The 24,746-nt window shown below is 36.0% G+C and overlaps 1 protein-coding gene and 2 long non-coding RNA genes across 6 annotated transcripts; 2 read left to right on the forward strand and 1 right to left on the reverse strand.

The window, feature by feature from the left end:
* Positions 1-3,498: 3,498 nt before the first annotated feature.
* On the reverse strand, positions 3,499-4,222 carry LOC112012562 (uncharacterized mitochondrial protein AtMg00310-like). The gene is made up of 2 exons (XM_024044939.1): positions 3,760-4,222; positions 3,499-3,545 (listed from the first exon to the last, which is right to left on the reverse strand). Exons 1-2 carry the CDS (start codon positions 4,220-4,222, stop codon positions 3,499-3,501), a joined length of 510 nt encoding a protein of 169 aa, XP_023900707.1.
* Positions 4,223-16,956: 12,734 nt separating this feature from the next.
* On the forward strand, positions 16,957-19,949 carry LOC111993339 (uncharacterized). Of its 3 annotated transcripts, none has more exons than XR_010631109.1 (3): positions 16,957-17,416; positions 17,606-19,198; positions 19,880-19,949. It is a non-coding gene; the product is annotated as an uncharacterized LOC111993339 (long non-coding RNA). The 3 variants fall into 3 exon arrangements; XR_010631108.1 differs by having other exon boundaries at positions 16,960-17,416; positions 17,606-18,255; positions 19,128-19,949; XR_010631110.1 differs by having other exon boundaries at positions 16,964-17,416; positions 17,606-17,759; positions 19,128-19,949.
* A 7-nt stretch (positions 19,950-19,956) lies between these two features.
* LOC111994023 (uncharacterized) lies at positions 19,957-22,426 on the forward strand. 2 transcript variants are annotated; one of them, XR_010631106.1, is made up of 2 exons: positions 19,957-20,444; positions 21,112-22,426. It is a non-coding gene; the product is annotated as an uncharacterized LOC111994023 (long non-coding RNA). The 2 variants fall into 2 exon arrangements; XR_002881030.2 differs by having other exon boundaries at positions 19,957-20,430.
* The last annotated feature ends 2,320 nt before the right edge of the window (positions 22,427-24,746 follow it).

Genomic DNA, 24,746 nt, shown 5'->3' on the forward strand with positions numbered 1-24,746 from the left:
ATAGACCTTTTCTTTTAACTTCAAATAATTAGGACATTCCTTTTTGAAGTGTCCATGTCCATTACACTCGAAGCACACAATGTCCACAGGAAATTGAGAATCCTTCCTTTCACTTTTCTTAAAGTCTTTCCTATCACCTCTTGAGGATGGAAACTTCCCTCTGTTGAATGGTTTCCCACTATTTTTCATCTTCAGAAATTTTCAGAAATTTTTCACAAGATATGCTAATTCCTTCTCCATTCTATCTTCTTCGGAAGGATCATCCATTCTTTCGGTGATGGCTTTAAGAGCAAGCGATTTACTCGTCTTATGGGAAGACAGTCCAAGCTCATACGTTTGAAGTGACCCAATGAGCTCTTGGATCTTAATTTCATCCAAATCCTTACTTTCCTCTATAGCTGTGACTTTTACTCGAAAGCTCTCCGGTAAGGACCTCAAAATTTTTCTCACCACCTTAGTATCTTTAATCTTCTCACCAAGATTGAGCTTCGCAGTCACAATTTCATTGAGTTTCCCATAAAATGAATCAAATGGCTCATCATCTTCCATCTTAAGCTCTTCAAATTTGGTGGTAAGCATTTGGAGTTTTGTGTCCTTCACCTTCTTATTTCCCTCATAAATTGTCTCCAAAATTTTCCAAGCTTCCTTGGCCACTGTCATGTGAGATATCCTGTAGAATTTATCTGGAGACACACCATAGAATATAGCATTTAAAACTTTACTGTTAGTATTGGCTGCCGCAAGAGCTGCTTTATCCCAGGTGGATTTTTCAACCTCCGACCTGGTCCAACCTATTTCAACCGCATCCCACATGATGTCATCAATAGAGCATAGAAATACCCTCATTCTAACCTTCCAGAAGGCATAATTGTTACCATAAAAAAATAGTAGAACATTTAAGGATTGAGACCTATCCATCTCAAAAAGGGTCAAAGATCACACTCAAGTATTTAAACCACAACAAATGTACCCGCTCTGATACCAAATGAAAGTTCAATATGTGTTTAAAACACCCCTGAACGTTTAGACCCCAAATTATAAAAAATCAATTCAAGCTTATAATCAAACAATTAATGTGCGAAACATGAACATAAGCCAATCACAGAATTGATAACTAATCTATGCCAAATATAAACACATCCACAGCAGTAAATATAAGGCAAAGATAAAGGGAAGGAAGATGCAAACACACGAACAACACATGATGTGTTATCGAAAAGGAAACCAAAGTTCTTAGCGTAAAACCTCTCCGCTGCCCTACAAGCGGTCAAATAATCCACTAAAGAATGTAGTTGGGATACATGAACAGCAGAAGACCCTCCAAGCCTAATCTACCCAAGTACCTAAGCCCTTTAAGCTTCTTGCTCCAACGAGGTTACACTGAACCTGTTTCTTCTTTAGCTTCCCGGATTCCGCTACTAGACCACAGCATCAACCAATGTATATTGGTTCCTTCCAAACTGCTTCCCTTAGCACCAAATGAACCTTCTCACAAACGTAGGTGTGGTGAGATAAGGATTTGGTCAATGACCTCTCAAGGATGTAACAATGGAGAGGAAGAGAGTAGAGGAATTTGTAGAGACTTTAAGGTAAAGATTGGGGATAAGGTAATCTTGTTTTTCTCTAGGGTTTCTTTCACAAAATTCTCTCTAGAAGCTCTCTCAATTTAGTGAGTATAAGGGTCTATATATAGTGGTGTGTGTTTGGAATACAAAGAGTCAGTTTTTGCCAAACGGGGCGAATTGGCAACTTGACCTCGTGGCTTGTCCAAGTCACGAGTTCAAGTCGTGACGTAATGGCCTGGCCAGCCTGGGACTTTTATTCTGTAGTGCGACAGCTGGCGTGACCCTTCAACTCCCTATGTGTGCATCTCACGTGCCTGCAGTTGGCAGCTTGCCAGTCGCGAGTTAGCTGTGAGTCCTAGCCGCGAAACTCTACTTTCTTGCACATACTTGAGCTTTTCTTCACATCTTCTCACACACTACCCTTACAATAATCCCACATAAATACAAGGTTACTAAGTGCTTAAATTACAAGCAAATTGACACAGAATAAAGCCAACAAGATGGTTGATAAATTTCAACCTTACAATCCAAATCTTTCAAAAATGGAGGGGATCCTTTTTGCTGTATGGTGGCTATCCATGAGCAAGAGGACGAGTTCATGGTGGCAGCAGTACCATAAATGTTAGATTCTATCGCCAAGCCGAACACAATTTTTTAAGGAATCAGGTATGAATTGGGATTAGCGTTTTGAATTTGATAGTAACGAGATTATTTCTTATGAAGAAGCTACTCTCATCAAAAAGGACAAATTAAAGAAAGTTTCTTGGGGTCCTAACCATCAAGCTATGGTCCTTAAATGTAATAGTGTGATTTTAAGAAATTACTCAAAGTCATTAGGGACGTGTATGGCCTTCGTAACAGGGAAAATGTAGTCTCTTAATCGGAACAGACCCTGAGGAAAGGATCAGATTTATATGGTTATCAACTTCTAAGTTTTTTTTTTTTTTTTTGAGAAACCAGACCAAATGCCTGGGCATTTTATTCAAACCCAAACTTAATGAACATCTCTAACCACAAGGGGGGCAATGTCTTCAGGTAAGTCTTCTAACCAAACCTGAAACCCTACACTAGAATTAGCTTTCTTAGCCAACGCATTAGCAACAAAATTACAAACCCGACTAGCATACGAAAATTCAACATATTAAAAACAAGATGATTGGAACCGAATATCATCAAGGATGTTCCCATAGCTGGCAAACTGACTCGTACCATTCTTGAGCGCCTCAATGATAGTAACAGAGTCCCCTTCGATCACCACTTGAGTCAAACCAATCTCCAAAGCAAACTGGACTGCCCTCTAACATGCCAAAGCCTCTAGCTCCACCACAGACTGCCTGAAAGGAACCGGTATGGATAACGCCCCAATTGGATCACCCTGGTTATCACGAACAATCACACCCACACCTGCCAGGTTCGAAGCTCGAAAAACCACTGCATCAAAGTTGATCTTGTAAACGTTCAGGTTAGGAGGACGCCACTGTTTTGTCACTAGAGGACGTGGAGGGCTTAGCTCAACCTCACGAGCTTGGATAAACTCCTGTAGAATGTTACCGGCTTCCCTACAAATGCTATCTACAGGCCAGACAGCTCGATTGAAGTGAATGGCATTGCGTCTATTCCACACACACCAACTAGATATAGCAAAAATCTCAGCTTTGTAATCATCTTGGCTCGGCATAAATCTGGCCATCAATTCTCTGTAATTCATGGGCTGAACAGGGGCAGCTTGGTGGAACCATTCCAGGGTCGACCAAACACCAGCTATTTCCTTGCACATCCAGATGGCGTGAACAGTATCCTCAGGAAGCTCTCCACACAGATCACAAATGTCAGAATCCGTGACGTGTCGGCGATGCAGATTCATCTTTGTTGGCAGCGCCTCATTACACGCCCTCCAAGCAAAGTTTTTGATTTTGTTTGGTACCCGGAGATGTCAAAGACTCTTCCAGAACTTCGTATAATTTTCTGCACTTAAACTACCTGCATTGGACATGGAATCATTAGACACAATCAGTTTATAGGCATTGCTAGTTGTGAACAAACCCGAGGGAGTATGTTTCCAAGCAATACGATCAGGGGGTCGCTTTAAACTCAACGGTATGGCCAGAATTGAATTGGCCTCATGGGGAAGGAATAAATTTCACACCACCTCCTCATTTCACCTGACTTGGTCTTGATCAATGAGAGAACTAACTTTTGGCTGCCGCTTGGGGAAGTGGGGAGATAACCAAACCATTTGCTTTATCCGGCAGCCACCTATCCTCCTTAATCCTCACCCTCTCCCCTGTCCCCACCCTCCACACCATCCCCTTTCGAATGACATCCCTAGCATTCAAAATACTCTTCCATGCATAGGATCCCACAATAGATTCTCTTGCTTCAAGAATGGAACAGTCTGGAAAAAATCTTGCCTTGAACACTCGATGGCAAAGCGAGTCTGGGTTATTAATAATCTGCCACACCTGTTTGGCCAGTAAAGCATCATTAAATTTCTCAATTTCCTTGAACCCCATACCACCAACCTCCTTAGCCTCACACATTCTATCCCATTTAACCCAGTGAATCTTTCTATTCCTTCCGCTATACCCCCACCAAAATTTACGGATCATAATTTCCAACTCCTTAATCAATCCTTTTGGAAGTTTAAAATAGCTCATTGTGTACGTGGGAATTGCTTGAATGACTGATTTGATGAGCACTTCCCTACCAGCTCATTTCTTCCAACTGGTCTTACGGAAATTGGACAGAAGGAGCTGATCAATTTTCTTAAAATTAAGGCTTTTCCTCAAGGAAAACACTTGGCATTATGAAAATTGTACAACAAAAATCTGTGATTACAAGTGTCATAATTTTGAGCTTGTGGTGCATGGTTGTCCAAAAAATACTTGGCCACTTGCATATTAGGAACCATATAGGCATATAGATGATCATTGTTGTAATGTCACATTTAGTTAGTTTGTTGTAGGATTGCAACAAGTTGAGCCAAGTTAGTTACAAGTTGTTAGTTGGTTATTCGGCAAAAGAACTTGTATAAATACTTGTATTCCATAGCATTTTGGATAATGAAGAATAAACCAATTTTTTAATGTATCGCTCTCTCTTAATTTGTCTCTCTCTATGGAGGTCTAGGTCCCTTAAAGTGGCCTACAACAACTACTCCCATTCACCATTCTTATTTTTCCATAATTCATATTCATATTCCAGCAAGTTATTATTAGAATGCAAGTTATGCATACATTTATGAAATTTGTAGTACTTCTAAAAATTTTCTTTAAGTGTCATTTTCCATTATTCAATTAACTTAAGTGGTGACATTAATATTCAATGCAGTTGGATGTGTACCTATATATAGTCATGGAATTTGGCAACCACACAATATTGATTAGTTTTAGATTTTTTCTGTATTCATGGGATGTTGATGTTAGGACATATGTGGATCATGTTAAGAACATATATCATTTAGAATTGGCTAATTCCTTGACAAAATGCATTTTACATGTAATTGAGTAGATCTAGGATATGTTTAATACTTCAAGAACAAGAGTTCAGGTTCAAGTATTGAAGCTATGCAAATTTGTTCAAGAATCAAGTGAAGAAGTATTGTATTTTAAAGCTCGACAGATAGCTAGACAGATGTATCTATCGAGATTTAAAATATAAAGCTCAACAAATAAGCTCGACAGCTGTATTTATTGAGAATTATGAAAATCAGTTTTTCAGATCTGAGTTCACGCATATCCATATGTATGTGTTTAGGTTTACTTTTCTCACAACCCTAAACATATAGAAGGATTATTTTAAGGTTCGTCTCACTTGATGCAAGTAGGTGCAAAAGCTGTTGCACTTGTTGTTGTAAGCATATTGTGACCGGAGACATATGCCCTAGTTCATCTTTCTCTTGAATAAGCTCCTGCGTTTGTATGCCGTAGGGTTTTGTAACCAATGTGCTTCTTGATCTTCATCATGTGGACGAACTAAAGAACTTTGCAGCCAACATCCTTCTCAAGTTGGTGTGGTAGTCATGTACTTGGATCCACGCATCGATTAGTTAGTTAAGTATTGGAAGCCATGCATTGAAAAGAAGAGATTGTCACTACAGAACAAGTCCAATTAGATATTAGGGTAAGAGTTCAACTGTAGGTTGGTATAAGGTATTGTGATTCTTTTACTTGTAACCGCTTGTTTTGATAATAGTGGATTCTTGAGAGTGGTGACCTAAAATTCACTCAGTGGGGTTTTTACCTTGGAGGTTTTCCCCATTGTAAAAAAATCACCGTGTCAAATTTAATTTCTATTGCATTTTGTTATTAGGTGATCTGTTTGTGCTACCATGCGGTATTGCATGTTAATTGAATTAATTAATTAACTTGGCTAATTAATTGGCTAATTTATCACAAGGGGTCAATACATTCTTGGCCTATTAAATGGTATTAAAGCGGGCACATTCTAATTAGGGTTAATCTTTGCTATGTGATCCATTAACTCCTGTTGTCATGGATAGAGGACAATCATTAATTATACCTCCTTTATTTGATGACACTAACTATGCATACTGGAAAGTATACATGAGAACTTTCTTACAATCATTAGATGAAAAAGTGTGGCAAGCTATGGAGATAGGTTGGACTAAGCTAAAGGAAGTGCTTGCTGATTGGGATGATGCAAAAATCAAGGCAGCTAACTTCAGCAACAGGGTATTGAATGTTTTATTCAGTGCGGTCACGAATGAGGAATTCAAGAAGATATCCTTTATTGAAACTGCAAAGGAAGCATGGAGTATCCTCCAGACAACCTATGAAGGAACCAAGGCTGTCAAAGATTCAAAGCTTTAGAGGCTTACCACAAGCTTTGAAGAGATCAAGATGGAAGAGGATGAATTGTTTGATGAGTTCTATGCCAAGGACATAGTGAACTCAGCCTTTAATCTTGGGGAAACCATTCACAAACCCAAGATTATTAGAAAGGTGCTCAGACCTCTACTTGAGAAATTTCATGTCAAGATCACCGCAATTGAGGAATTAAAGGACATTGACAAAATTCCTTTGACAGAGCTGGTTGGCAACCTGCAAACCTATGAGTCAAGTTTGTCTAGGATCAGGAAATCAAGCAAGAGCAAGAGCATGGTGCTAAAGGCCAAAAGCAGTGATACTGACGAGTCTTTAGATGATGAAGATACTAAGATGAAATCCTATATCACAAGGCAGTTCAAAAAGTTCATGAAGAAAGCCAATGGTAAAGGATTTGACAAGGACCGAAAGTAATCCAGTTCTTTACAATTCAAGAGCCAAGATAAAGGGGAGAAGGATGCTAGAGATGGCAATCAGTACACTGTTCCCTCTGGATCGAAGTGCTTCAGATGCCAAGGCTTTAGACACATGAAACAAGAGTGTCTAACGTATCTCAAGACCATTAGGAAAAGTCTACTACCTTGAGCGACACCAAGCCTGAGAATGATGGAATCTTGAATGCCTCCACTGACCTTGTGAATCTTACTGGGGGATTGTTGAAGAAGTGGATGAAGAAGAGTACTTGGTGGAGACTAACTTTGATAAGATGGATGAACAAGATGACATCCACACAGCTTATGCAAAATTGCACAAGGTCTCAGAAAAGCATGAGAAATTGTATAGGTTGCCTGCCACAAAGCTTGGTGATGTGGAGCTTGAGTGAGAAGAAATCTCCACAAAGTTTAATGAAGCTAATCAGGCCATTGGAGTACTGAGATTTGAGAACAATTTCTTGGCTGAGAGAACCAAGGAGCTTAAAGTGAAGTTGTTTCAAGTCAAAGCTCAGTCGGAGAGGATTTCGAGTGCAAAACTTGATAAGATGCTTAGCCTTTAAAAATCTACTTCTGATCGAATCGGTTTGGGGTATGATTTCTCTTCCTCTAATATTGATTCTTCTAGTACTACTGTGTTTGTTTCTCCTGGTAATAATGTTGATTTAAAGAACAATGATGTAAAAATTGTTATAGCTAGTGAGAACATAAACAAAGGCAAATCTATCTTAGGAGCACCCCTAAGCTTAATAAGAAAGAAACTAAAAGCCCTAGGGCTAAGAAAGGCAATAACCAAAAGCCTGAATAGAAGAAGTAGCATCTTTGTCATCACTGTAGAGCTACTAGACATACTCGATCAAATTGGTATAAGTGGTTAGCCACTTAACAGAGCAACAGTATGATCTCTTCTAGAAACCAGAATCAGTTTATATTGCTCCTCTTAGAGATCTTCTCAAAGCCCTTATGTTCCTTTCAAACTTGAATGGTTTCAATTCTTTTCCCTCACTGCCAGACCAAGGGTTCGCTAAACGGAAATGTTCTTCCAAGGTGTCGAAGCAAAGAGGCTCTAAGTGTTAGTCTCTAAGTGTTACTCTCTCTCTCTCTTTCTCTCGGTTATGCATTACTTGTGTGTTTTGCTTTCTTCTTTTTGAGTCAGTCTCGTTTTTATGCTTTGCTTTGTTTACATTTTTTTTTTTTTGTTTTTTGTTTTTTGTTTTGTTTTGTTTTGTTTTAAAAAAAAAAAAAAAAAAAAAAACCCAAAAAAACCAAAAACAAAAACAAAAAATATCATCAAGACCCTCAGACTAACAATATAAAAACCAATTTAACTATCGTAGGATCGGACAAGCCAAAAAAGATTGAGGAATAAATTAATTCAACCATTCAGAATAAGAAGTTCCTTACTCAAAACTCATTTATAGGCCACACAGACTACTCATAAGGGAAGTAGAGTCAGTACACAGTTTTATCTCCACTCCATATGCAGCTTTTTAAGTATTAGAGGACCAGAGGGTTGGTAAGTCCAGAAAAACTCTTGGGTTGGAAATGGAACTTCCCTCTTCCTTCTACAAAGGTAGGAACTCAAATGAAAGAACAACCATACCCATACATTCAGAAATAGTTTCATTCCTACTACAATACCAAATGATACAAAACACCAAGAAATCATATAACATGCCATGAGAAAGGAGAATTATTATCAAGAAAAATCTACCTCATATGTGAAAGGGCCATGTAATGTATCCAGGTCATGAGTCCCAATCGCTACTATGGTTCTTCGCCTAAAACAAATGTTAATTGCAAGCATGTGGAAAGATAAATTACATAAAATATTCATAGAACCTTCCAATTGAAAAGTCAAAAGAATAAAACAAAAGTAAACATAAAGTCAAGACAAAGCAATGAAAAACAGATGATAGCATAAAAATTCAGCTCAACCAATACTAAGCCCAACTAAAGTGGGGTCACACACACACAATAGCAGAAAAAGATACATGGCAAATACCCCGTAGTTGAAAAAAAAAAATCACAGAGCCAAACCATTTTTGTTTCAATTGACAACTGCAACAAACCAAGGTTGCAGCAACAGGAAATTAATAGTATTTATACCAACAATTTTATAACATTTTGGTGATTGAGACAACTCTACATCCTACAGAAGTTCACTATGCAGGTAACTTTTTTTCGGTTTTAGATAAGTAATACAACGAAAGTACTTATTTGATTTGGACATATAACAATATGAGGTTAGCCAGAACATGGTACAGAAAAACAAGTTTCTGCTCATAATAAAGACAGTGACAGGTGTAATACAGCCTAGCATCAGAATCGAAGTGGCGAAGACACATGATTACTACTTGTTAGTTCAGATTTTAAAACAAAAACGTAGAAGTGTACACACTACATTAAGCAATTTTATCCTAATTTGAGCTGTGAAATTACCACATGGAAAACATATAACACATGTTCAAGCAAAAATCTATCCATGGATAACATTGTTTAACCCACCCCAGCCTTTCATCATTGTAGCCAATAAAGAACATTTTGACTCTGTAAATGAACCTGGTTCAAGCAGGTGTATGCCAGGTGTTTTGCTATCCACTTGGACATGCAAAAGGTTCAGGCCAACTTGACTGGAACCAACTACCTAAGATTTTCCAGCTTTGAATATATCAAACATTGTTTAGCCAAAAGCCTATCATCTGCAAACTGAGCAAATGACCAAACCAAAACTTCATTTTGCAGAGAAAGATACTGTAAATACTGTTGAAATGTAATTTTGTATCATGATGTAGGTAGTCATTATAGAAACTTTGAGGCATCTAGAAAGATACATTTTTCTTTTGCTAATTTTAACAAATCTTTAGACAAGATATCAAATGATCATGAAAAATAATTTGAAGACCATTGACTCAATGAAATGTAACAACTAGAGGCAAAGCAAATCCAAACATTTTCCTTATGTTTTATTGGCAGGTCGACTTCACCCTCCACCTTATTTTTACTAAGACAGGATGTGACATTTAAGCTAGAGCTCATAAGTGTCATCTCTACCACTCTTAGCTAATTTGTTTCTCCCATCCCATCAACCTTTCAAGGCATTAAGCCCATCTTCAATATGTTAAATCTTTAAATGAAAATATCTCCCCCCAGCCATCCAAAACTAAATAGATTTGATCTTTTTATTTTTTTACTCAATTTTCTGGTCATTGTGTCGCAATCGTTTCTCCGTCATGTCTTAACCGTGGGCAAAATTTTGAAAATAAAATAATAATAATAATAATAATAATAATGAACGGTTTTAGACCCCTTAAACTAATCAGATTAACCTAGTAAATTAGCCAAGTGATTAACTTAGTCAAATTATGCAGTTCTAGGTTATCACAAACGTACAATCATATCAAAAGTATAAAGCAGCGGAATAATAAATAACACAAAATATGATCACCTAGGAAAACCAAACCGGTAAAAAACCTGGGAAGGATTTGACCTAGCTATCCTCAAGGTAAACCTGAATCCACTATGCGAAAGAATCGAAGTTCATACAAAAGAACTTACAAGCTCCCCGCTTGACTTCCTAATGCTACCTACCAGTAGAACTTACTGACACGACCACGTGCAAGCTCCGAATCCATGGACTCCTTCTTTCTTGGATTCTCCAATCAACTACAATCACCCACGCTTGTTATTCTTTACGCTCCAATGGCAGCAACCGAGTTGATCATCAAGGTGTTGAAATAATCTCTACCTAGAAAACCCTAAGCTTTGTGTAAAGGAAAGCTCCTCTAGATCTCACAAGAGATTTACACAAAACAGAAAAGTATGAGCAACAATACAACATGAGTAACTCTAAAAATGTGGCTAGGGTTTTTCTTTATATACCTAGGGTAAAAACAAAAAACCCAAAACGTTTAATAAGTTAGGGCTGAACTGGAATATTCTGCAGAAAAACATTCTGCCCGAGATTTGATCGATCGAGCCAGGCCAAAATGCACCAATGCATTTGTAGCCTCTCGATTCCAACTCTACATGAAAGACCCAACTTTGAGTAAGTTTAAACAAGACTAAACATATTGTTTTGATCATGGTTTGCTAACATTACACATTAGAGTTTTAAATACATAAATTCCTAAATCTTTAGAACCTAACAAACTCCCCCTTTGGCAATCCGTGACAAAACACAAACTAAAAGCTCAAAGTTCACAAGTGAAAGCCCTTTACATAAATAATGCTCATAAAAACTAAAATTCAATCCTAACTACTATCCATCAGTTGCAAATGTAGACAGCAGCTCAATTGAATCAACCTGTATATTCCTGAAACACTCAACAAACGCATAAACACATATGTGACAGAAAATAGTAAATAAATAGGTATAACATTCTTGTATGATTCACACAAAAACATATAGCAATGAATAATCTCATAAATATAAATCAATAAACAGTGAATCCAAAGAAATAAGAATCATGTATTTATCATGTATATCAAAAAACCATGTTACTCCCCCTAACATGAATATCCCTAAAAAAAATGACATACAAAGTGAAGCACTTAGATACAATCTAATATCTCCACTAGCTCCTCAAAACAAAAAACTCTCCCCCTAACAACAAAACTTCTCTACAAAGTTTACTCCCCCTTTTTGTGACGGAATGCCAAAGTGCAATCACAATCCATCATCAAAAGAAGGTGGTGAGGGTGAACGAAGATGTGCTACGTCGGCACGCAAAGCACGAATCTCGTCAAGCAAGTCCACCAAAATTTGACTATGACCCGCCTGAACGGTCATGACAGTCTCTAAAGTACGATGGATATCAAAGTCATCCGATGGAGGTGGAGGAACATCAGCAGCAGCAACAACATCAGCATCAGGAACATCCTTACCAGCAGAACCTATAGAAGAAGAAGGAGTAGGTGTGGAACCAGAAGGCTCAGACCTAGGGTATTTAGAGCCAACCCGAAGGTGAGCAGCCCTTTGCCTAAGAAAAGATGCACCGATAGGAGTAATCACATGAACGGGCTCAGAGGAAGGGAAACCACTAAGATCAAGATAAAGTAAAATCCTATGAATAAAAATAGGATGAACAAGAGCATGTGAAGAAGATGAACTCCTATAAACTTCATTTAAAGAACGAAGAAACAAATAAGGAAAACTGATAGGAGCATCAGTGACAAGAGTGTACAAAAATACACACCGCTCGAGAAGAATGGTGTGAAGATGAAAAATTGGCCAAATAGAGTGACACGCTATCCTAAAGAAGATATAATGCAACTCAAAAAGTTCAGCAGAGGTGATCCTAGGATCAAAACCCCACTGGATAGAAGACCCAGTGATGTAAGACATGACATCACTCAGAACAGGAGACTCATCATAAGGGTAGATTGGGTGCTGGACCAAGGGTACCGCAAAAGCATCAGCTACTACTATAGGAGTAATGGAGTACTCTACGCCTCGTATTCAACTCTTTACTAAAGTGTTGGAATCATAGACGCAGATAGAGATGTTCGAGAAGAACTCTCTAATCAAGGTAGCTAGAAAAGGAGGATCAGAAACATCCAACAGTGGTAACTAGCCCCCACACTCAAAGTTTGCCCTAATGGTAGGATCAAGCTCATCTAAGATGACAGAACGCTCAGACCAAATCTTTCTCTTAAGGTTCAGGTTCTCATAAGTTTCTTGGTTTTTCTCACTCGGAAACCTCTCTTGGTCAAAGGAAGGAGGGGAAGGAGTAGGTGAGGGAACAGACCTACGAGCCCTAGTCTTCCTAGGCATAATGCTAAGGAAAGGACAGAGATACAAATAGAAAACCAAAAATAACACAAAGACCAAGGGCAGACTGCAAGTTAGCATAGAAAGAGATAGAACAAAATGTCAAAATCTATATGATGCATGAACAACCACAATGTCGTGATGCATGTACTAATGTAGTAAGCAAAGTTCAAATTAAATTCAATTGAACAAACTTGGCTTGAGCACAGAGTTTCTAACAAAAACCCTAAAAATTTGAAAAACCACTTGAAAATTTTGAAACAAATTGATGAATTGAGCATTACATAACACAACACACAGATTATAATGCTTAATTACATCAAAATAACGAGCCAATTTCATCAATTTCAACCTAATTGAACAAAATCCCCAATTCAAATTCAATATAAACCCTAGAAAATTCAATTTTCCATAATTCACAAAATTGGTCAAATTAAACCATTAAGAACAAGTTTATATCATGTCTCCACAAAAACCCATTGATCAATTGCACAAAATATGGCTTGAATCAACAAAAATCCCAAATATGCAAGGTCCGAAAATTTGAGTGTAAAATGCATGAAATATGAAAATAAACTCAAAAGGAAGGGCAAAAGAGACTTACCGGCTTGAGGAAAGAGAATCTTTGCAAAAAATTCGGAGGAAAACGACAAAAAATTGATTGTAGAGCCTTGCCTAGTTGGAGAGAGAAGAAAAGTTTGAAAAACTTTTTGAAAAAATATTTGAATCAGTCAAGAAAAGTGTTTTAAAAAACCTGATTCGCGACTTTCGATTTATCGAAAATCACATTCGATCGATCGAATCAATCCAAGATTTTTTTTTAAAGAATTTTAAATATTTTCGATCAATCGAAAAACAGATTGGATCGATCGAAATAGACAGCGGCTCACAGTATTTTGAGAAAAACTACAGTTTTGAAAAACTAAAACCAATTTTTGAAAATAACTCCTCAAAGCATTAAACAAAAATGCATGAGTATGAGATGTAATGGAATGCTTTTTCAAAAACCCAAATTTTAATCCCAGTTTCTCCAAAGAAAGTTTCAAAAGTTCTTGGCAAGGTACGCAATCTTTGTAGTAGAGAGCTCATCATCAAATCCACCAATCTTAACATCATCAACAGACTTAAGAGCCATTGATTTAGATTTGGAAGTTTTGGGAAGGTCAGACTCATAGGACTGAAGAGATCCTACAAGCTCATCAATAGGGATGAAGTCCACATCCTTGCTCTCAGTAATGGCAGTTATTTTAGGTCTAAAGTCTTCAGTTAAAGATTTAAGAATCTTCCTAATAATTTTAGGTTGATCATAGATTTCACCCAAATTAAAAGCGGAATTAACAATATCATTCAATTTAGTATATAATTCATCAAAAGATTCATCATCAGACATTCTAATGCTTTCAAATCTAGAAATTAATTGCTGCAACTTGTTAATCTTAACTGCCTTTGTGCCTTCATGCACAGTCTGGAGGATTTTTCATGTAGTATAAGCAACCTCAACATTAGAGATTCTCTTAAATTCCTCCATAGAAACAACATTAAAGATGGCATTCATAGCCTTGCTATTGCAACCAGTTGCTTCTTTTCGAGAAGTTTGCCACTCACTCACAGGAGTAGTGGGCTTCTCCTATCCATACTCAATGGAATTCCAAACTCTCTCATCAATGGATTTCAGGAATACTCTCATCCTTACTTTCCAATAAGCATAGTTATTCCCATCAAAGTGAAGAGGAATAACGAGAGAGTGTCCATGCTCCGTGACAACAGGGGTCAAGGATCAGCTCAGAGATCAAAAAATCTCCAACAATAGAGCTACTCGCTTTGATACCACTTGAACAATTTTAGACCCTTTAAACCAACCAGATTAACCTAGTAAATTAGCCAAGTGATTAACTTAGTCAAATTATGCAGTTCTAGGTTATCACAAACATATAATCATATCAAAAGTATAAAGCAATAGAATAATAAATAACACAAGATATGATCACTTAGGAAAACCAAACTGGTAAAAACTTAGGAAGGATTTGACCTAGCTATCCTCAAGGTAAACCTGAATCCATTATGCGAAAGAATCGAAGTTCATACAAAAGGACTTACAAGCTCCCCGCTTGACTTCCTAATGCTACCCACCAGTATAACTTAGTGACACGATCACGTGCAAGCTCTGAATCCACGAACTCCTTCTTTCTTGGACTCTCCAATCAGCTACAAGCACCCACGCTTGTTATTCTTTATACTCCAATGGCAGCAACCGAGTTGATCATCAAGGTGTTGAAGTAATCTCTACCTCGAAAACCCTAAGCTTTGTGTAAAGGAAAGCTCCTCTAGATCTCGCAAGAGATTTATACAAAACAGAAAAGTATGAGCAATAATACAACAGGAGCAACTCTAAAAACGTGGCTAGGGTTTTTCTTTATATACCTAGGGTAAAAACAGAAAACCCAAAACGTTTAATGAGTTAGGGCTAAGCTGGAATGTAGAAAAACATTCTGCCTGAGATTCGATCGATAGTCTTTCTTTCGATCGATCGAGCTAGGCCGAAATGCACCAATGCATCTGCAGCCTTTCGATTCCAACTTTACTTGAAAGACCCAACTTTGAGCAAGTTTAAACAAGACTAAACATATTGTTTTAATCATGATTTGCCAACATTACACATTAGAGTTCTAAATACATAAATTCCTAAATCTTTAAAACCTAACAAATAATAATAATTAATCAACTAACACCATGACACCATGCAATTGGATAATGAGTTTGTGCAGGGAGCCATGTCCATGCTTCCTTGGGCTGCCTATTACAACGAAAAGATCAACACCCTCATTGTTGCTTCTTTTGTCAGCCCCCCTCTCTCCTTCTTTTAATTCCAATTCTCTCCCTTAAGAGTCTTCTTTGTGGTCATTGTCGACTTACCAAGCTAACAAAACTAATCAGATGCAATAGCCAAACTAAAAACAATGTTCAGTTATTAATCCAATCGTTTCAGTAAGCACTGGTTGTAAACTTCCCAAATCCCAACTTGACATAATTGGGTTGGATAGCAGGTTGATACTCCCGACCAAACCCAACTCATAAAGACCCTACATCTAAGTGCAAGGCTACTAAACAGTATGGAAGAACAAATATATCTTTCAAAGTTCAGATAAAAATTGAGAGTAAATATAAAACCACATGCATTTAAGCAAACCATTGTGAATATTTCTTAAGATTACCATTATGCATTCTGATGTTTACATTATTTGTTATTACCATGTCGTTTACTTGTTTATACATCCCATGCATAACCCATGCAAATCAACCTTGAAACAAACTGTGAAAAAACTAGGACCAAAAATGACTAACCATTTCATCTTTAGATTTAGTGGAAAAATATGATCAATAGTTCAGCAAACATCTTTAACTTTTAATCGTTCAAAAGTGTTTCAATCTGTAGTTGTACAATCAGTTAGAAGACAGAGTATGCCAAGTTACAAATGATAAGTGAATCTGGAATCCAGAATTCATTACCGACAAATGTTCTCATGAAACTTGTCTTGGAGATTAATAAAGCTGTTATAACTTGCAGTATCAAATGTTACGTCTCTTAAAACAGCACAAACAACATAGGGACGAACTGAATACGTCTGCAAGGGGAAAAGAGATAAATGGTTCGAATACCATAAAATCAACTGGGTCACTTAAGGGGCAATTTTTCTCCACAATAGGCTAGTGAATTTCTAAGATAATAACCTCTTGCTTCACAGGCATCTTAATCATTGATTTTGTACAGATGTTAGCTACTTTATATGTTGGTATCTCCTGCTGCCCATTGAAGATTCTAAGTGCTTGAGCAATCCCTTCAAGGCAAAGCAAATCAGATCTGTGCATGTGTATCAAAGAGGAGTATCATCTATGAAGTACTACAGGTGCGTTTCCAGATTCAGGTGCAGGTGCAGGTGCGAGACTCGGAAATTTTTGAAAAAATAGAGTGCAAATGCGGCGGGGTGCGGCGATTAAGAAATTATTAAAAATATTTTTATTTATATATTTTATATATTGCTAAGCATGCTTTTTTATATAATAATCATATACTATATATAATAGCAGAAGCTTTTACCAGGCGCTAACACGTAAGGCAAAATAACCCCTTAAAATGCTGACACGTGTAGATTTATCTTTAAAAAACCTTACGTTGTGTCTGGAAGACTAACCTTTACAATTAAAAAGCGGTAAATTATGTTGTATATATAAAAGCAGAAGCCTTCTAAGGAGGTGCTGACACGTTTACAATTTAGAAGGCGATACATTACAATCTTTCACTATGTAAAACACTGTTTGGACCCTCTGGGTATAAAAGGAAACGAACCGCTTAAAACTGAAAAAAAAGAAAGAGAAAAGGAAAGAAAGATTGGTACGCGGAGAAAGGAGAGAGAGATGAGGCGCGCCGAAGACACACAGAGAGAGCGAGAGCGAGAGCGAGAGATCCCAACAATGGTGACACGGTTCAAGGAGAAAGGAGAGAAACCCGTAATTCCTCTCTCTTCTCAGAAACCCAAAAAATAAAACCATATCCTTCCCCCAAAATCAAAATCCAAAACTTAGATGAGAAAGAAGTAAGCGATCAGCGGTGCCATTCTCACGCAATCTCCGATTCTCTCACACAATGGCCACCGATTCATCAGACCAACTCAACTTCAACCCTACTACTACTGCTATCACGTCCACCAGATCGCCTCGAAGAAGGAGAGAAAGAACCAACCGATGAGGCTTCCGATCAGCCTTCTGTAACCACCGTCGATTCCGACACGAAGAACAGCACCGGTACATTATTTTTTTTCCATTTTTTAGATTTGGGTATGAAATGTTACTTTTGATTTAGTTTTTTTGTTGGATAGGTTTAGATTTGATTCATTTTTGTTTTGGGTTTTTGGATTCTCTATCAAAATGTTTTTTTTTTTTTCTCAATTTTAAATATGATTTAGGCTTTTGAAGGACTTGATTTTGGTTTAGGATTACGTTTTTGGTCCAGCACCACCCATCTCCGGCTCCATTCAATCACAGTCTCAAAGGTGACTTTGATTCATTGTAAGAAGGCAACAGATGCATCAAATTTCCCCATTTCGTTATCTGGCCCAGTTCGTCTCTGCAACAGCATATTTTGAAGGTCTGTATACTTTTTTTACTCTTCAAATATTGCTTTTGTTTTCTGAAATCTGCCATGCTTTTTTTTTTTTTCCTTCGATTTGGTTATGAACTTATGAGTTAGTTTTGGGTATTTTGGTTGGGTTGGTATTGACTTAGGTTTTTGGGTTAGATTTATGTTTTGGGTTTTTGGGTTAATTTAATTTTTTTTTAAAAATAATCTGTATCTATATCTATCTAATTTAACATTATCTACTTTTGTTTAAACAAACCGTTTCAATTAAATTTTTCCCACCAATTGGTGTTCTGTTGCCTATATAAATTTTTTTTTTTTTGTTGCTACGTTGGTGTGAATTGATGCTCTTAACCTTTTCAGGTTTCTCTATTAAAAAAAATGACATATTCATAATTGCCTCTCACTATTATTGAGATCACCAATAAGGGGCAGCGAGAGTCAGACTATCAGAGAGGGAGAGAAAAATCCGTTGTTAGACCAATCTTTCTCCAAAATATTACAAGTAAATTTCTTTATTTTGTTTTATACACTTGCCGGTTAAATATGATTTAGGCTTTTGTATTTTCAGTTGACTTGATTTTGGTTTAGAGTTACGTTTGGATATGTATTTGTTCTTTTGAATGATTAGCATAGGTAGTGGGTTTTGATCTCACTTTAGCATATACTAATTTGATTGGGTGCATTGCTCTCTCTTTCATATTTCAATAATTCAATCTAAACTGCATCTCCTAACTGTATCCTTTTACAAGAATATAACCAGGTGTTTTTAACTCATAAATCACCATTGTTTCTTTCTCTCTTTCTTTCTTTTCTTTTTTATATTAAGTTAAGTTTCAATTCATTTGTGGTTGAGATTTTCTTTCTTACGTGTTGGATGAAGATGGGGAAGGAAGGGAGTAGTTTTGGCTTAATCTTCTTCTGCTTTGTTTAGAATTAGTTTTCTTTTGAGTTTTTGGCTTAATCTTCATATTTATATTTTGACAACTGTTTTTATGGGATTGCATAATCTGGTGTATTCTTCTCCATCGCCCAAATTTTGTGTGAGAAATCAAAAAGTAAAGCAAATTCTGTGGAAATATTCCTTCGATATTGTATATGGAAGATGTAGCGCATCTATTTTTGGGTTGAAAATTTTCTACTTATTGTTGGGTATTGGACATCAGTACATGGCAGATGAAGTGCATCTGTTTTTTGTGAAAAATCAAAGCTGGAAGAGGAAAGCATGGTGGAGAAAAGAAATCGGAATGCTTTTATCCATGACTGATTAAAAGATGGAACAAATATGGAGATGATAAATATGTTCACAGCCTGTGTAATTTTGACCATGTTAATTTCCTCTGAATTTTTTTTTTTTTCTCTTTTATGATTTGATAGATAATGGTAACTCAGCAAAGAAGTGATCTACTAAGACCATCTCTGTCCTTTGCAAGCTTGATCGGTCTGGTGTAAGTTTTGATTGGTATATTGCTTATAACTATATTTTTAATGACAAAGGGGCTACTCTTTATTGTTTGAAATTTCCTTTGTGGTTTTATATTTCAGAAAGTGATCTACCTACAGGTTCCCACTCCATCCTACTTAATTGATTATAATTTCTCCTATATTGATTGGTTCCTATGATTGATTTAATATTATTATAGAGTGAATTGGGGAATTGAGCCTTTACTTAGCATTTATCAAATTTCAGTGAGACAAAATATTATTAGAATTCTCTCTAGGTCTCTAATGAAAATTATTTCACAGCAATGATTTTGTTAGATTTATATTCAATGGGACAACCACCTGTCTTCATAGATAATTTATAATATGATGAATGACCCTTGGTGTATTAGTGGGACCAATTTGATCATAAAAAAATAATATAACCCATCATAAGTATCCGGTGAACGGTCCTTGGTGTAAATTATAATAAATTTGCTTGAATGGAACTCCAAAAGCTGCTTAAAAATTTATATGTTATTTAAAGTAGAATTAGAATTTCATATGCTTGATGCAAAGTGTCCTGCACTGTCATCTATTGCTTCATTTTTTTTTTTCATTCTCAGAACTTTGTTCTCAATATTAAAACCACGGAAAGGGATTATTTTTAAAAGTCCAAGTTTATTCATTATTTTTTATGTTTGTAGGTATTAGGTGAAGCATATCAAGAGGTCATTTGTTTGTAGGAAGATGATTCATGCTAGGAGCTGTGGTGGAACATATTTATATTTTGACAACTGTTTTTATGGGATTGCATAATCTGGTGTATTCTTCTCCATCGCCCAAATTTTGTGTGAGAAATCAAAAAGTAAAGCAAATTCTGTGGAAATATTCCTTCGATATTGTATATGGAAGATGTAGCGCATCTATTTTTGGGTTGAAAATTTTCTACTTATTGTTGGGTATTGGACATCAGTACATGGCAGATGAAGTGCATCTGTTTTTTGTGAAAAATCAAAGCTGGAAGAGGAAAGCATGGTGGAGAAAAGAAATCGGAATGCTTTTATCCATGACTGATTAAAAGATGGAACAAATATGGAGATGATAAATATGTTCACAGCCTGTGTAATTTTGACCATGTTAATTTCCTCTGAATTTTTTTTTTTTTCTCTTTTATGATTTGATAGATAATGGTAACTCAGCAAAGAAGTGATCTACTAAGACCATCTCTGTCCTTTGCAAGCTTGATCGGTCTGGTGTAAGTTTTGATTGGTATATTGCTTATAACTATATTTTTAATGACAAAGGGGCTACTCTTTATTGTTTGAAATTTCCTTTGTGGTTTTATATTTCAGAAAGTGATCTACCTACAGGTTCCCACTCCATCCTACTTAATTGATTATAATTTCTCCTATATTGATTGGTTCCTATGATTGATTTAATATTATTATAGAGTGAATTGGGGAATTGAGCCTTTACTTAGCATTTATCAAATTTCAGTGAGACAAAATATTATTAGAATTCTCTCTAGGTCTCTAATGAAAATTATTTCACAGCAATGATTTTGTTAGATTTATATTCAATGGGACAACCACCTGTCTTCATAGATAATTTATAATATGATGAATGACCCTTGGTGTATTAGTGGGACCAATTTGATCATAAAAAAATAATATAACCCATCATAAGTATCCGGTGAACGGTCCTTGGTGTAAATTATAATAAATTTGCTTGAATGGAACTCCAAAAGCTGCTTAAAAATTTATATGTTATTTAAAGTAGAATTAGAATTTCATATGCTTGATGCAAAGTGTCCTGCACTGTCATCTATTGCTTCATTTTTTTTTTTCATTCTCAGAACTTTGTTCTCAATATTAAAACCACGGAAAGGGATTATTTTTAAAAGTCCAAGTTTATTCATTATTTTTTATGTTTGTAGGTATTAGGTGAAGCATATCAAGAGGTCATTTGTTTGTAGGAAGATGATTCATGCTAGGAGCTGTGGTGGAGGAAGCAATACTAAGAATGAATCTGTTCAAGCCATGGAAGGTAAGCTATTCTAGGTGAGAGGCGAATCAGCATGCATATGTATTGGTATGGCTTGCTTATTGATTGGCAAACACTGATGTAATGAATATAAATAGCATTTAATACAAGTTATCTTTGATTAGTTTAAGGGAAGAGAAAAAAAGAGACCAATACCCCCAACATAAGTTCATTTATTTTTCTTGATAAGTTTTGGCTTTGGGGAAAAAAAATTCTATTATAACTGGGTTATAATTCTGAATTTGGTTGGAATTTTTTATTACTATTTGTGATTTTGAAATTTATGGTGATATTGGGGGTATTCCTGTGTCTGTTGACTCTGTTATTTTTCATTATTTATTCTGCAATAACGTCAAGTATGAGGATGGATTAAGTTCTTTGTAAGTTTAGTTGCAGCTTTTATTTAGTTTCTTGCTTGCTTTGCTTTTTTTTTGGTTAGGTGTTACAGGTTTTAGATACTGGTGTTTGCTGTTTGTGTTGATTTTCTATCATGTTTGTCTGATTTGATTTCGAACAAACTTTAGATATGAAAAAATAATAATAACACAGCTACAATGAGCTTTTTGTTTGCATGTCTTTTACATTTTCTTCACATCTTTACCTAAATTTTAGCTTCTACATCTGTTTAAATTATTACAATGGTCTCTCAATTCTTTACCTTGATCATTTATATTATTCCTATATTGCAAAATCTCTGAAGTTTCTTGCTTCTTTTGGCTGTCTTGCATCACTTAAAATTTTGAGTTTATAAATATTTGTAGGGCAGAATTGTTTACTTTAATAAGGTTGTGATAGGGTATTGTTAAGTTATTGTATGTCATCTTCTTCGTACATATTGCCATGAATTTTAGTGAAGGGTTATGAATTGGTTTGGTTTTAGAATTTGAGATTCCCATCTAATTGATAATGCATTTTATAGGTGACAGGTGGAATTCTATATTGATTATATATTGTGGGTTGAGGGTTGTTGTTTTGTTTTTAGATTTTATGTCTATCATTGCAGCTCTTTTGGAATTGTGGATTCGGGATGCACTACAGCTTTTCCTTTTTTCTTTTTTCTTTTGCAATTAAAAATTTGGATTCAATGTCCCTTTTAAGGGTTATAGAAGGGTTTTGTATTGGTTTGGCTTTAAAATTTGAGATTCCCATGTACTATTAATTATGCATTATTATTTGACTAATATTTTTCAGACTTCCTGTTTCATAAACCTGTAGCCATTATTTTCTGTTAAACTTGCATCATATATTTATTTATTTATTTACATTTTTCTACAGTATCACCCATTGAGCTAACTCCTAGGATTCTATATGCAATCTTTTATAATATATAATGTCAACTCCAAGGAATTGAAACACATATTACATACATCAATTCCTATTGTATCAACCCATTGAGCCAACTACTAGGATTCTAGATGCAATCTTTTAAAATATAACTGCTCACTGTATTCCTGCTCATCCAGCCCATAGTTCAATGGCAAACAAAAACATCACATTGTCTGATGGTAGTCTATGACAACAGGAAACTAAATGCTAAAGAAAGAATCATTGGGAAGTCCTTATGGTGTCTTAGAATATAAATTAAAAATAACAAATCCAAAGCATCAGATATACTGTTTTTCAAATGCATGAATCTTGCCATCTCAGGGAGGAAAAAAAAAGAGAGAGCCACTTACACCAGTCAATCAACACAGTAGAAACTAATAGCTGTTTAGTATGTCTGTGTGTAAGAGAGGGGGCCAAAATTACATTTTGCACATTGACCTTATCCCCTAAATTGATCTCAGGCGTGGTCATTATCACTCAATAATAATTAAACTCAACGGTTTCAAAACTGGGCTTTCCATATCCAAGTAAATTGGACGCAATAAAAAGCATATACATATATATACACACACACGCATTCTTGAAGCACAACACAAAATTTAAAACAAGAAACATACACCAATCAAAAACAGTATCAATTTGATTAAAAATAATAATAATAGAACAGAGTAAACTGAAGGTTTAAAATAAATCCAACCGACTTCAATAAATTTGTCAATGGGTTCATGTCTCGCTGCAATTGTCATAGTGCTAAGTTACACACCTTTATTCTTCATTGGTGTTTCGAACTACTCCTTGCAAACAAGGCACACATAGTCAACGCATGGTTGTCTCATACAGTAAATTCAGGCGTATAAAGAATTCAACTTGAACTCTCCGGAACTGAACACTTTGCCTTGCCACAATTTATTCTTAGATGTAAATCCGTGAGTTTTCTCTTGGTCAAGACCAACAACAACATTATGAAATTACCCTTTACGTAAACAGTGTTGCTAAAAGCGTAGGGCGCACTTAAGTGCAAAAACCTCTTTGATCCTAGGCACAAAATGCAAAGCGCACACCTAATTGAAGTGAAGCGCATATTAAAAAAAAGTTTTAATAAATTTAAAAATAATTGTTAATGAGAAATACAAAAATCATACAATCAAATTATCATATAAATTGATATAAAACATTTTACATAGAGAAGAACACATAAAGATAGAAATAGAGAAGAACTAGAGGGTTGTGGGTTTTAGGATAAGTTACACTCAAACTTACATGTTTTTTCTTTTTCTTTTTTTTTTTTTTTATAATAAGTTACACTAAAAATATGCCAAATCAATGGCTTATATCAATAATGTCAACATCCTAAAGTTTTAATTCAATTTTGGTTTTTTTTTTTAAAGCACAAAAAATCGTGCCTAAAGTACACTTCTTTAAGTGTGCCTCGCTTTAGAGGCAAAACGCACTAGAACTTTGGGGCTTTGCACTTTGGGCTTAAGCGCGCTTTTACCAACACTGCTCAAAAAAGCAATGCCCAATAAGAAGATGAAATTTTGTAAAACTATTTCACTTGAAAAACTCATATTATAACTTATAAGCAAATCCATGATATAAAGCACCAAGGATGCACGGACGTGGCAAAATGGCCGCCACACCCGCGTCCGATGCGGTGACGCATGAGGGACGTTGCTACCTGTGCGTCAAACCACGTCCATTTTTTTTTTTGGGTTTTCGGATTCATGCTGACTCGTGCCATTCGGCTTCGATGCACACCGATTCGCGCCGATTCGAGTCAAATCAGATCGTATCGGCAGAATATCGGTGTGTTTCGGCTGGAAAAAGGAAATCCCCCGGTAAGAAAAAGAAAAAAAAAATTGAAAATACTGATGGATTTGATATGTCGCTGTCGACGTCTTCACCAGCCTTAACCCCTTTCTTCTTCTTCTTCTTCTTTGCTTCTTCGTCTTCTTCTTCCTTTTTTTTTTCGCGAGCCCAGCGTTGCCGTTTTGTTCTATTTCTTTTTTTTTTTTTTGAAAAGGATTGTTAAATGTGTTTGGTCAGAGAGGCTTTTTTGTTTTTTGTGCCTCTCAGTGAGCCACATCTCCCTTTCTTTCTTTTTTTTTCCTTTTTTTTTTTTTTTGGTACATTGAGCCACTGAACCTTTGGTTAGAGAGGCTTTATTTTGTACATCATCATCATCATCATCATTATTTTATT

This window comes from Quercus suber, unplaced genomic scaffold, assembly GCF_002906115.3.
Source record: "Quercus suber isolate HL8 unplaced genomic scaffold, Cork oak 2.0 scaffold_196, whole genome shotgun sequence".
Lineage (NCBI taxonomy): Eukaryota > Viridiplantae > Streptophyta > Magnoliopsida > Fagales > Fagaceae > Quercus > Quercus suber.